Genomic DNA, 14,107 nt, shown 5'->3' with positions numbered 1-14,107 from the left:
TGGCTTATTTCTAGGCTGTATTAGATAAAAATAATAAAAATTGAAGATGTGTATATTCTTATTTTTTACTTTATGAAATAGGGTCTCCCTGTAACTGGGGCTTGGCCTGAATATCTGCCTTTCTCTCTTGAATGCTGGGATTAAAAATGAGCACCACCTTTTTTTTTTTTTTTAAAAAGAGGCTTTTGCTATGTTGCCCAAGGGGTTTTCAGTTCCTAAATTCAAACAGTCCTCTTGCCTCAGCCTCCCAAGTACCATAAGTGCTCTGCACGTTCTGAGCCAATATTCTAGTTTGAGGAATCCATTTTTCAGAAGAATCAGACATGCATAAAGGTAAACAGTATTAATTCAGTATTATTTGTAATAGAAAAACTAGTTTTATCTAGTTTAAAGCCTGGTATTTAGCAGACACCTGATAGAAGGCAATCATATATAACAAATACAATGACAATAAGCATGTTCTGAGCAATGTTAAGTAATGTATCCCTTTCTCAAAGTAATCCTATGAGTTTATTCAAATGGGTAAACACTGAGTTTTTTTTTAGGTGATACTAGGGGTTGAACCCAGAGCCTTCTACATGCTGGAAAAGCATTCTACCACTGATATATACCTCTAGCCCAATACATTATAATTCTGCAAAGTGTTATTAGTTTGAGAAACTAGATAAAATACAAGGAATCAGCCAGGCATGGTGGTACACGCCTTTAATCCCAGCACTTGGGAGGCAGAGGCAGGCGGATCTTTGTGAGTTCAAGGCCAGCCTGGTCTACATAGTGAGTTCCAGGACAGCTGGGGCTACAAGGAAACCCTGTCTCAGAAAGACAAAACAACAACAAAAAACAAAAAAACCCCAAGGAATCGGGGTGGAGAGATGGCTCAGCAGTTAAGGGTACTGGCTACTCTCGCAAAGGACCCATGTTTGGTTCCCAGCACCCATATGGAAGCTAACAACCATTCCTAACAAGTTCCAGAGGATCCAACAGCCTCTTCTGGCTTCTGTGGGCATTGCACGTGTAGGTACACTTACATACATACACACAGAAAAAGAATTTTAAAAGGTAATAGGAATCTTTCTGGTAGTATTTCCAATGGTGGGCATGGTCAATGGTAGGGCACGTGCTTAGTATCTGTGGGGGCGTGAGTTTGACACCCAGCACAGCAAACAAACCCCAAACAAAAGACTGCATGTGGCCCTTAACAGTTCTATAAAAAATACTTTAGGCCTGGCATGGTGGTGCATGCCTTTAGTCCTACCACTCAGGAGGCAGAGGCAGGCAGATCCCTGTGAGTTCGAGGTCAGCCCGGTCTACATAGCAAATTCCAGGGCTACAGAGACACCCTATCTCAAAAAGACCAAAAAAAGAAAAAAAAAAAAATTAGATGATTTTTGCTATTGTAGCCCAGGCTAGCCTTAACCTTATGATCCTCTTGCCTTAGCCTCAGAATGGTCTAACTACAGGTGTGCCCACATTGGGATTAAGAAAAACAGGGAGCTTGTGAGATGGCTCACTGGGTAAAAGTGTTTGAAGCCAAGCCCAATGACCTAAGTTCAATCACTGGGACCCACATGGTGGAAGAAAACTGACCCCTCTATGTTGCCCTCTCACCTCCACATGCATGCCTTCATGCACACACATGAAGTAAAAGACTATATTTTTTTTGGTCTTTTTGAGACAGGGTCTCTCTGTAGCCCCATGTCCTGGAACTCATTATATAGACCAGGGTGGCCTTGAACTCACAGAGATCTGCCTGCCTCTGCCTCCTGAGTGCTGGGATTAAAGGCATGTGTCACCATGCCTCGCAAAAGACTGTAATTTAAAAAACAAGCCACAAAAATGGGCTGGCAAGATGGCTCAGTGAGTAAAGGCACACACTGTACAAGCCTGGTTATCTGAGTTGGATCCCTGTAAAAAGCTAGCTATGGTAGAATACATTGTAATCCCAGCAGTCCTACAGTGAGACGAATAGACTTGCCTGGAAGCTCATGGGCCAGTTCCTAGAGTACACAATGTAAACAGCAAGGGACTGCCTCAGAAATAAGGTGGAGGCCAGTAAGATGGCTTAAAGGTGCTAGCTGTGTAAGCCTGATAATGAGTTTGATACCCAGAACCCATGCAAGGGCAGAAGAACCCTGACTCCACATAAGCACCACACATGGGCTGTGGTATATGTGACAAGGCATGTGTGAATGCATGCATACAGAGAAAATTTTTTAAAAAAATTATGGTCATCCAGGGGGCTGGGGAGATGGCTCAGCGGTTAAGAACACTGACTGTTCTTGCAGAAGACCTGGGTTTGAATCCCAGCACCCACATGGCAGCTAACAACTGTCCATAACTCCAGTTCCAGGGCATCTGACAGCCTCTTCTGTCCTCCATGGGCATTGCATGGGACAGACATACTTACCTATATATGCAGGCATAACACTCATACACATAAAATAAAAATATTTTTTTAAAAAATAGTATATCTGCCGAGCATGGTGGCGCATGCCTTTAATCCCAGCACTTGGGAGGCAGAGGCAGGCAGATCTCTGTGAGTTCAAGGCCAGCCTGGTCTACATAGTGAGTTCCAGGACAGCTCGGGCTACAGGGAGACCCTGTCTCAAAAAGACAAACAACAACAACAACAACAACAAAAATCCATGAAACTAAAAAGCCCCTGCAAAACTCAGGAGTGACTCCATAAAGTTGTCCTCTGACCCTCACAAATGTGCCCACACTCACACATGTATCATACACACACACAATTATTTAAGAAAAAACAACAAAAACCCACCCTAACCAACCTTCTGAAGGTTAGCAAACTAGAGATCAAACACTCAGAGGAGCTGGATTTTAAAGCTCATCACTGTTGTCAGCACTCCGTCAGCTTCAGGCTCCTGAACAGGGCAACAAAAGCCACCCCTCTGCAGCCTTTCCATCCCTGTATCCTTTACTGCTTCCCAAACTCAGGTCTTGATTTCTGGTTCTGCATTTTGCTAGAGCTTTTTCTACCTGGAGCATCTCCACTTCAATTACCTAATATTGTCAATTCCTTCTGATTTTGTCACAGATCTTTCCTGGCTACTTCACATGGTAGTACTCTGTCCCTTTGATCAATTTGGAATTAATTAACATTTCCTGGGATAATTACTATGTCACAGTAATACTATTTTTTACCGAGTATTTTTCAGAACTATCCATGTGCTATTTAAGCCACTATATATGTCCTTATAGTTCTCACTAAAACATATGGTAAGTGAGGGTTTTATATAAAGTGCTTGACCCAGAGGTTGGCTCCTAGTACAGAAAGCACTTAGCACACAAAAGGTGAGATGGAGGACTAGAGAGATGGTCTAGTGGTTAAAGGATCTGAATTTAGTACCCATATCAGGTGGCTCAAAACCTCTTGTAACTCCAGTTCTAGAGCACCTGATGCCCTTCTGGCTTCTACAGGCTCTGCATGGGGTTCATACAGACAAGCAGGCACACATAACAGGCAAAAAAAAAAAAAAAAAAAAAAAAAATCCTGGTTGGCCTGGAGAGATGGCTGAGCAGTTAGGAACACTGGCTGCTCTTGCAGAGGATCTGGGTTCAGTTCCCAGCACCCACATAGTGACTCATAACCCTCTTGTAGCCTGTATGGGTACTACACGCATGTGGTGCACTTAAGTAAGGCAAAACACTGACACACACAAAATAACAAGTAAATTAAAAAAATAAAGGGGTGGCTGCTGGCTGACCCCAGGCTCCTGAATAAAGACCATGGCAGCTTGATGTTATGGCATCTTGATGTTATTTTCATACATGTACTCTTCGACATAGTTTAAACCCTCATTGGGATAAAATATGCTTATTAGGTTTGTAAGAACTCAGGCTGTACTCTGGCCACTTTCCGGAATTCTTTAGTGTGGGTCTTAGGGCACTGCATCTCACACCAGCTGATGGGAACCATCTGGACACCTAAGAGAAAGATAAAAACCAGTGTTGGAGGTGTGAATCCTGAGACTTTTCAGCTAGACATAAGTACGTGACTTTTCAGAACACCACTTAGCACATGTAAGACCTTGGGCAAGTCAATTCCCCAGCATTAAAGGAAAATAAAAGTTTTACTGAGCCTCATTCTATACAGGAAAAAAAAAAAAATCCCCAAAACTATGTTATTTATTCCACTGATACATGGGGTGAGTGTGCCTCTTTCCTTAGATTTAGGGGAATCACTCAAATCTCAGTGAGCAGTTACGTGTTGTTCAAAAAGGGGACACATCCAGCACCAGGGAGGCAGAGGCAGAGGCAGCTGGATCTCTGTGAATTCAAGGCCAGCCTGGTCTACAGAGACCAAAAAGACCGAAAAAAAAGGAGGGGGGGGACATGTTCTGAGAGATGAGGTTCTATCACTGGGCAAATACAGGAGTGTACTTAAAAATATTAAGACAGATACAACATCATTAGGTGATGTCATCTTGTGATTTTTCTGTGTGATCCCAGGGCTACATGCATGCTAAGGGAAGCACTCTTCAACTAATCTATATCCCTAGCACATGGTGCTATAATTTTACAGGATCCGCCATGGTATATGCCATCCACAACTGTTCAAAAATATTGCTTTGCTATATCACATGGAAGTATGCATACATGTATATATATACTGATTTCCAGACAACCAGAAAACTAGGGACTAAACAATCCATTATTCCCAAATCATGGTTTCCAGGGAAAAAGTAAGGACATGGAGGTATGGATCAACTTACCTGATTCACTGTGGGCTACCACCACTCCTAACTCATTTTCAGCAGTGGTCAATAGGTAATTGGACTGTGCATCACCTAGGGAAATCTAGCCATGAAATACTGGTAAAGGAAAGTGAGAGGTTTAAGTGTTTGAGACAGGTTCTTATGTATCCCAGGCTGGCTTAGAACCTGCTACGTACCCAAGGATGACCCTGAATTTCTGATCCTCCTGCTTCCACCTCCCAAGTGGTGAGAGTACAGGCATGTGCCATTATGCCCTGCTCTATTTCTTTTCTTTCTTTTTTTTGGTCTTTTTGAGACAGGGTCTCCCTGTAGCCTCAGCTGTCCTGGAACTCACCATGTAGACCAGGCTGGCCTTGAATTCAGAGATTCACCTGCCTCTGCCTCCCGAGTGCTGGGGTTAAAGGTGTGCACCACCATACCTGGCATTCTTTCTTTCTGACAAAAAACCAGAAGCCTGATAGAATAAAGGATACGACTTTGGCCAAAACTATGTCACCTGGGCGAAAACTCTTATAAATTTCAACCTGCAAAGAATGAAAAGGAGTGTTAGGTGAAAGGTCTAGATTGGGTCTACATGAAATTATTAACAGCTCCTCCCTCAGTAGAGCCAGGCTACTTTCTGTCTCAGGGGATTGGCACCATCATTATGTCAGTTAAGACTTTTATTGCTCCTACATTATCATACAATGTGAATAAATACAATGTGAATGTGAATTTAGTAACTTGACCAGGACTTGTACAAAAGGTGCTATGATTGGTTCAGAAAGATCTCAAAGTATCCAAGGGAAGAGCAATGAATAATACTCAGCTTCAAAGGCAAAGAACAGAAGTTTGTAAACCCTAGAGGAGACAGAACAAAGAGAATCACAATTTGTGTGCAATGCTTGGGGTGGCCAGAAGAGGGCACTGGATCACCTAGAATTGAAGTTAGGGATGACTGCTAGCTGCCATATGGGTGCTGGGAACCAAATCCAGGTCCTCTGTAAGAGCACCCAGTGCTCTGAACCACTGGGCCATATTTCTAGCCCCCTCCCTCCCAACCTTATTCTTTTGAGACAGGGTCTCTTACTGAACCTGGAGCTTCTCAATTCTGAAGGCTGGCAAGCTAATGAGCTCCAGGGATCCTCCTGTACCATATCCCCCACTTTCCTGGCACAGGTACAGATGTGCATTTGCATCTAGTCTTCTACATGGGTGACGGGGACCTGAACCCAGGTCTTCATGTTTGTGTAGCAGGCACTTCATCCACTGAGCCACCTCTCCAGCCCAACAATAATCTTCTTTTAAAATTCTGAGACAAAGTATCACTATGTAGCCCTGGCTGGCTGGAACTTGCTATGTAGACTAGGCTGGCCTTGAATTTGGAGAGATCTGCCTGCTTCTGCCTTCCAAGTGTTGGGATTAAAGGCATGTGCTACTACATCTGGCTAATAATAAGATAATAACCTAGCTTCACTCTGGTCAACGGAATAAACAAACCTTGCATGTGAAGAAAGGGATAGTGAGGTGAATTTCATAGATCTCTGAAATTTAATAGGATTTTTTTTTTTTTTTTAAATGTGTATGAGTGTATTGACTACATGCAAGTAAGTGCACCTGTGTTGGGCAATGTGGCAGAGGTCAGAAGAGGATTTCGGATTCCCTGGGAACTGGAGTTAAGGACTGTTTGTAGCAGCCATGTGGGTGCTGGGAATCAAACCCCAGTCCTCTTCAAGAGCAGTCAGTGCTCTTAACCGCTGAGCTATCTCTCCAGCCCCAGGATGATAATTTTTAAAAAGCAAGATTCCTAAAGTCATAGAAAAATCAAAACGATCATCAACCTTGTCTTTTTCAGTTGCTCGGATATCTTCCTTGCTATAAAAAAACAAACAAAAAAAAAAAAACCAAGAATTAGAAAGATTAATTATCTGTGAGAAAGAATTATCCACTGGTTCCTAGGGGGTAATTTATGCAGTGCTGGGGCTCAAATCCAAGGTTTTGTACATGCCAAGCAAGCACTCTCTCAACTCAGGTATATCACCCAGCCCCCTTTTTGCTTTATTTTTATTTTTATTTTATGTGTATATTGGCTGCATGTATGTGAATGCACCCATGTCATGCAGTGCCACGGAAATCAGAAGAGGACTTCGGATTCCCCTGGAACTGTAGTTAAGGATGGTTTGTAGCCACCATGTGGGTGCTGGGAATCAAACCCAGGTCCTCTGCAAGAGCAGTCAGTGCTCTTAACCGCTGAGCCCTCTCTCCAGCCCCTTTGCTTTTTTTTTAAATCCTCTTTCATTAACATTTTCATTTTGTCTTAGCTCATACAAATCTCTGGATACTGTGGGGGAGAACTGAAAGACTGAAGTAGGCAGAAAAAAGAACTGTAAATGCTGTAAAATTCTAGTCTGCCCCACTACCCTGCCTCACTCCTGGAATGGAGGCACATGTGAACACAGACTAATTCTTACCGGATAGTTCCTCGAAAAGAATTTTTAAGAGGTGTGGATCCAATGTAGAGGATGTGTACTTTGGCAAAACGTGAATTGATGCTAGAGACCTATGGAATAGAGAAAGGAACAGCATCAGAGTATCAGCAGCTGTTAGTTTAAGGAAGCGCAACAAACAGGAACTACTGGGATTTTAGACCAAGTAACCTCACTAAACAGAATCTAAGACAAGTTTTTTTCTTATTATTTTATTTTTTATGTCTTTGTATGGGTTATGTGTACTTGAGTGCAGGCATCCACGGAGGCCAGAGGTTTTGGATTCCTCCTGAAGCTAGAGTTACAGTAAATTGTGAGCCACCTGCCCTGGGTGCTGAGACTTGAACTCAGGTCCTCTGTAAGAGCAAGTACTCTTAACTGCTGGGCCATCTCTCCAGCCAAGTGAAGACATGCTAACTCCTACTTATCTCTAAGTGTTACCTGTGGATTAAAAGTCTCAGTGACAACATGATAAAGCTATTACTTTGAGCATCAAATAAGATAATATGGTATTGATTTATAAAATATCTAAGTCTAAGCTGGAAAAATGGCTTAGCTTTGTTAAAAACAAATTATCCAAGTCTAAGCCAGGTGTGGTGGTACATGCTGTAATCCTAGCTACTAGGAAAGGTGATTGAAAGCAGAGTGGTCTATCTAGCAAGTGTGAGGCTAGCATTGGCAATTTGACAAGACAACTATCTCAAAATTTTAATAAAACATCAACAACAAAACCCCCACAAATCTAGACCTGGGGCTGGAGAGATGGCTCAGCAGTTAAGAGCACTGACTGCTCTTGCAGAGGACCCAGGTTCAATTCCCAGCACCCACATGGTGGCTACAAACCATCCTTAACTCCAGTTCCAAGGGAATTTGAAGCCCTCTTCTGACCTCCGTGGCATTGCACGACACAGGTGCACCCACATACATGCAGCCAATACACTCATACACATAAAATAAAAATGAGGGCTGGAGAGATGGCTCAGTGGTTAAGAACACTGGCTGTTCTTGCAGAAGACCCGGGTTCGAATCCCAGTACCCACATGGCACCTAACAACTATTCATAACTCCAGTTCCAGGGGATCCGATAGCCTCTTCTGTCCTCCATGGGCATTGCATGACACAGGTGCACTTACCTACATGTAGGCAATACACTCATACACATAAAATAAAAATAATATTTAAAAATAAATAAATTAAAAAACAAAACAAAACATCTAGGCCTTTAGCAATTCTTAGTAAGAAGCTGGTACAGTCGACAGAATTCAAATCTACATTTCGGCTAGTACCTAACATTTGGATCATTGCCTCTCCAGGTATTTCCAAAGTAATACAAATAGTTACTTCTAGAGTAATTTATACAGAGAAAAATAAAGGTGGGTGAGGTGGTACACTGTAATCCCAGTACCCTGGAGACAAGAAGATCAGTAGATCAAGGTCATTCTTTGCTATACAGAAAGTTTTGAGGCAAGACCCTAGAGAGATAGAGTACATGCCTTTAGTCCCAGCACTAGGGAAGCAGAGGCAGGTGGATCTCTGTGAGTTCAAGGCCAGCCTGGTTTACATTAGAGAGTATGAGGCCAGCTGGGGTTATAGGTGACCCTGTCTCAAAAAGATAAAAAAAGCCTTTCCTTCCTTTTTTAAAAATTTTATTATTAGTGTGTGAGTGTGTGTATGTGTGTGTGTGTGCACGCAAGCTCAGATATCACAGCACAGTGTGTGTGGAGGTCAGAGGACAACTTTACAGAACTAGCTCTTGTTGGAGACCACTGGTTTACCTGAACTGATGTTGGTTTACCTAAACTCTGCAGAAAGCATGCTTGTTGAGGCAGACAAAGGAACATAGTATAGTGACCCCACCCCACATTATACCAGGAAATAACATTAGTCATAATGCCCTCTTATGCTTAGCTAGTTTTCATTGTAGAAAACAGATTCTTTAAGCCGGGCGTGGTGGCACACGCCTTTAATCCCAGCAGAGGCATTTAAGCCCAGGAGGCAGAGGCAGGCAGATCCTTGTGAGTTCAAGTCCAGCCTGGTCTACATAGTGAGTTCTGGTCAGCTGGGACTACAGGGAGACCCTGTCTCAAAAAGACAAAAAAAAAAAGAAAACAGATTCTTTGCTTCAGAATAACATACCCAGAAGTCTTGAGGAAGTTTTCTCAAGACTGACTGCACTGAGTAAAAGTCACATTTTTGCTCTGCTTAGGAAAAATTAAAGCAATAAATGCACAGTGGGATAGGGACTCGTGGCCTCTGTTCCCTCAGCAGACAGTATCCTGGTACCCCACACTTCAGATTCTAACTAAGCGTTGTGTCTGTCCTTCAATATGAGCCATTCCTCTTTGAGGATTCTCTGAAGCCCCGCCCTGTGGCAAGTTCTCTTCTGGATCCACATTTACATGGGTTCTGCATATCAAACTTAGGTCATGAGTGCCTTTACCTGCTGAGTCATCTTACTTATTAGTAAATACAAAATTTTATTATTTTGTTATTTTGAGTAGGGTCTCACTATGCAGCACTGGCTGGCCTGGAACGTAGTCCAGGTTGACCTCAAACTTACAGAGATCCACCTACCTCAGCCTCCTGAGTGCTGGAATTAAAGGTGTGTGCCACTATGCCTGGCCTAATTTTTATTTTATGTTTATGAGTGTTTTGCCTGCGTGTATGTTTGTGCACCATGTATGTTCCTGGTTCCCCCAGAGGCCAGAAGAGAGGGTGTTGCATTCCCTGGAACTGGAGTTACAGAGGGTAGGAGTGAGCCACCATGAGGATGCTGGGAACAAACCTCAGGCCCTCTGCAACAGGAGCAAGAACTCTTAACCACTGAGCTATCTCTCTAGCCCCATCTTTTCTGTTTTGAGACAGGGTATCACTATGTAACCCAGGCTTTTTGATGTGATTGTAGTTATATGCTCCTATGCCCTACTAATAAAACTTTCTGTGATGACAAAAATGTTATTTCTGGGATTGGAGAGATGGCTCAGAGGTTAAAAGGCAGTGGCTGTTCTTTCAGAGGACCTGGGATCAGTTTCCAGGACCCACATGGTAGGTAACAACCATCCCTAATTCCAGTCCAGGGAATCCAATGCACTCTTCTGGGCTCCGGGGGCATTGCATGTATGGGTGTACTTACATACACATAGACAAAACACTCATACACATAAAGTAAAAAATTATTTAAAAAACAGAAGTATTATTTCCTGGAACTGAGGGTGTACTTCAGGAGAAAAGCCTAACATATTAAAACCCTAGGTTCCATCATCCCCCAACCAAAAAAAATTATGTGCTAACCAATATGGTAGTCAGTAGCTATAGCTTGCTAGTAAGTACTTGAAGTATGGCTAGTGTAGCTGAGGAAATGAAAATTTTGGGGAGGGAAGGCAAGACAGGCTCTCACTCTGTAGCCCACCCTGGTCCTGAACTCCTGGCAATCCTCCTGTTTCAGCCTCCCAAGTGCTGGCATTATAGGCATGGAAAATCATGCCTGGCTGAAAATGAATTTTTAACACTTATCATTTAAACTAAAATAGCTGCATACAGCTGGGCGTGGTGGCGCACGCCTTTAATCCCAGCACTCAGAAGGCAGAGGTAGGCAGATCTCTGTGAGTTCAAGGCCAGCCTGGTCTACATAGTGAGTTCCAGGACAGCTGGGGCTACAGGGAAACTGTCTCAAAAAGACCAAAAATAAAAAATATAAAAATAGCTGCGTGTAGCTAGTGACTACTATACTGGACATAGCAATCATAGAATGTGGCCTAGGCACAAAGATTAGGACAACTTACCTTACAAGTGACAACAGCACCCACATCTGGAAGTAACCGGGATTCTGTTTCTCTCATTACAGATACCACAGGAAGCTACAGAAAGAACAATATACAATCAATGTCCTGGCCAAGCCTTAGGTAAAGATAATTGTGGCTGGAGAATAAAGGACTGTCTCAGAACAACTGGGGTGACATGGGCAGTTAAGATTATAGATTCATTTCTGGCCCACAGCAGAGGACATTAGAAATTTTGGGAAGAGGACAGGGGGCCATTAGGAATAGCCAGAAGAATTAATATGACCTTTATAGAATAGTTCTAAACTTGATTCTTTTGGAATTTCTTAGTATCCAACCTTATTGGTTATAATTATGGATAAAACTTGATCCTTTCCTCCAAAGTTCACTGCTTCTTTTTATTTTATTGTCCAAGATAGAATTTTCAAATTAATATTGACAATTAGCACAAAGATAGGCATTGTTTTGTTTTCTTTTGAGATAGTCTCACTATGCAGCACTGGCTGGCCTGGAATGTAGTCTAGGTTGATCTTAAACTCACAGAGATCCACCTGCCTCAGACTCCTGAGTGCTGGGTTTAAAGGTGTGTGTCATCACACCTGGCCCGATTTTTGTGTTTTTTGTTTGTTTTAATCAATGTCTCCCTTGCTCTTTTTTTTTTTTTGTCTTTTTGAGACAGGGTCTCCCTGTAGCCCCAGCTGGCCTGGAACTCACTATGTAGACCAGGAAGGCCTCTAACTCACAGAGTTCCGCTTGCCTCTGCTTCCCAAGTACTGGAATTAAAAGTGCTACCACACTTGTCATCTCCCTTGTTCTTTATGGTTAAGCACTCTTAAGCCTTTGTTTTCTCATCTTACTGAATCCTTCCCATTTCAAAATGTCTGTTCAACAAGCTCTTTATGCCAGAACTGCATTTCTTCCACACTTCTACCTCTTCTCAACCTTAAAAACTTATTATTTTATGTGTATGAGTGTATTGCCTGCATGTATGTAGGTGCTTCCATGGCCCACAGTGCCTGCGGAGGTCAGAAGATCCTCTGGAACTGAAGTTATGGCACCATGTGGGTGACGGGAACCAAACCAAGGCTGCAAGAACAGCCAGTAATCTTAACTGCTGAGCTATCTCTCAGCCCCTACTTCTATTTAACCTTTAGAAGACTCAATCTAAACGTTCCATTCACTATCCAGGGAAGTGGACACACAGCCTATTCTGATAGGGTCTCCCTGTAGCCTGAGGTAACCTGGAACTCACTGTGTAGACCAGGTTGACCTCAAACTCACAGAGAACCGCCTGCCTCTGCCTACTGAGTGCTGGGACTAGAGGCTTGAACTACCATGCCCCGCATAGTGTGCAAGTGTGCAAGATACTTTTAAAGAAGTCCTACTTCCAAGCAACTCACAGTTGACAATTTATAATTTGTGTCTGTGCCTCCTAACAGAAAAACCTAAGTGTATTTCATGACTATATCCCAGTGGTCAGTACAAGCTCAGTACTATACAGGACACATTAAAATGCTAAAGAGATGTCCTTGAAATGAACAGTCGGGTTGAGGGCATTTTCAAAACTGATTGAACAGAAAGCCTCTCATTTACAGATGATGAAGAAGAACTTAAATTCAGAGAATTTATATTTGTTACTCAAAAGAGGCAAGATATAGTTAGTACCAAAAGCATTTTAATTCATTTTTTAAATTCTTTTTTCATTGAATCCCACACTCACCATAATAGGCAAGCACTCTACCACTGAGTCACAAGCCTAGTCTAGGGTTTTAAATATTTTTTCTTGACTTATTACATGTTCATATGCATGTGTGTGTGGGTATGTGTCCATGAGTCCAGGTGCCTGCAGAGGACAGAGGCGTTGTATCTCTCTGGGCAGGTAGAGCTGGATTACAGGTAGCTGTGAGCAGACTGATCTGGTTGCTAGGAACCAAACTTGTTTTTTTTTTGGGGGGGGGCTGTTACAAGGTCTTCCTGTAGCCCCAGCTGGTCTGGAACTCACTATGTAGATCAGGCTGGCCTCAATCTCATAGAGATCCACTTGCCTCTGCCTCTAGAGAACTGGGATTAAAGGAGTGTGCCATCAAGCCCTGCCAGTGCCACCAGTTTTAATTCTTAATCTTCTATTGTGTCATATCTTTCCAAGACTGCTTATCTGCTTTTCTCAGTAGTTGGGAATACAGACACGCACCACCATGCTTCGCTAAACCTAAGTCTAGGAGGGGGTCTATTAAGAGAAATATACGGATATTTAGTGACATGCTTAAATAAGTGCTTTGAAAGAAAGTGTTCAACAATCCTACTCCCACCAAAACCCCATTTTCTCAACTTGTGGGTTCAGAGAGCTTCTCTGAGAAAATGATTAACTAGAATGTCTACCTAGAAGACGTTAGATAACATAGGGAGATCAGGAGCATGTTCCTGAGAGATGACATGTGCACAAAGGCTGTGGGGCAGGAGAAAGCTTAGAGAATTAGGGAGTTGCCAGCATTACTAGGCTGCAGTCCCTGAGGTGGAGAGTAGAGGCAGATGAAGGCGAAGGGGTAGGCAGACTGAGGACAAGATGCAGTTCACTGCTGGCTGGGTTACTCTTAATTTGCATGTGCTCTTCTCCCAACTTGAGTGTCAAGTTACGCAAGCAACCTAACTAATGTGCTGCAGCTGAGCCTGAGCTTTGACACAGAGCTACGACCACAGCCGGTGAGGCACTAACGACGCGTCGGCAGTGCCTGTGCCCACGGCAAGAGCAGCCTGAGAGAAAGAATGGGAGATGGAAAGCCGCTTCCTTTACCGCGCCGTTCTCGCTGGTCTTCGTCAGGCAGCCCGCCAGCGACGAGAAGACGTAGCCATGCCGGGTGTAGGTGCCGCTGCCTGGGCTGCCTTCCTCTAGGTTACACAGACGTTCACCTGCAAGAAAAACGCTGCATCAGCCATAGGCTCCTCGAAGCTGGGGGCCGACCAGCCTCCGTCCCTGCCTGGAGCTGCGTATGGGACCGCTCACTCACCTGGGATGCAGTACCTCACAGGTGGTGCCATGTCTGCTACTGATCCGAAACCCGGAGGGAAACGAAGCTGACTTGTCATTGGTCAGATTCAGGAGCAGTCCCGCAGTAAGAAATGTGTCTAT

The 14,107-nt window shown here is 43.4% G+C and overlaps 1 protein-coding gene across 1 annotated transcript; it reads right to left on the bottom strand.

Annotated features, from left to right (window-relative positions):
• Positions 1-3,755: 3,755 nt before the first annotated feature.
• Exosc1 (exosome component 1) lies at positions 3,756-14,071 on the bottom strand. The gene is made up of 8 exons (XM_008831982.2): positions 13,986-14,071; positions 13,772-13,887; positions 10,984-11,058; positions 7,187-7,275; positions 6,557-6,590; positions 5,210-5,260; positions 4,734-4,818; positions 3,756-3,945 (listed from the first exon to the last, which is right to left on the bottom strand). Exons 1-8 carry the CDS (start codon positions 14,062-14,064, stop codon positions 3,839-3,841), a joined length of 636 nt encoding a protein of 211 aa, XP_008830204.1. The 5' UTR covers positions 14,065-14,071; the 3' UTR covers positions 3,756-3,838.
• Positions 14,072-14,107: the final 36 nt, after the last annotated feature.

The sequence above is a fragment of the Nannospalax galili genome, unplaced genomic scaffold, assembly GCF_000622305.1.
Source record: "Nannospalax galili isolate Female #2095 unplaced genomic scaffold, S.galili_v1.0 scaffold875, whole genome shotgun sequence".
Classification (NCBI taxonomy): Eukaryota; Metazoa; Chordata; class Mammalia; order Rodentia; family Spalacidae; genus Nannospalax; species Nannospalax galili.
The sequence above is the reverse complement of the archived record's forward strand: the minus strand, read 5'-3'. Positions and strand labels throughout refer to the sequence as shown.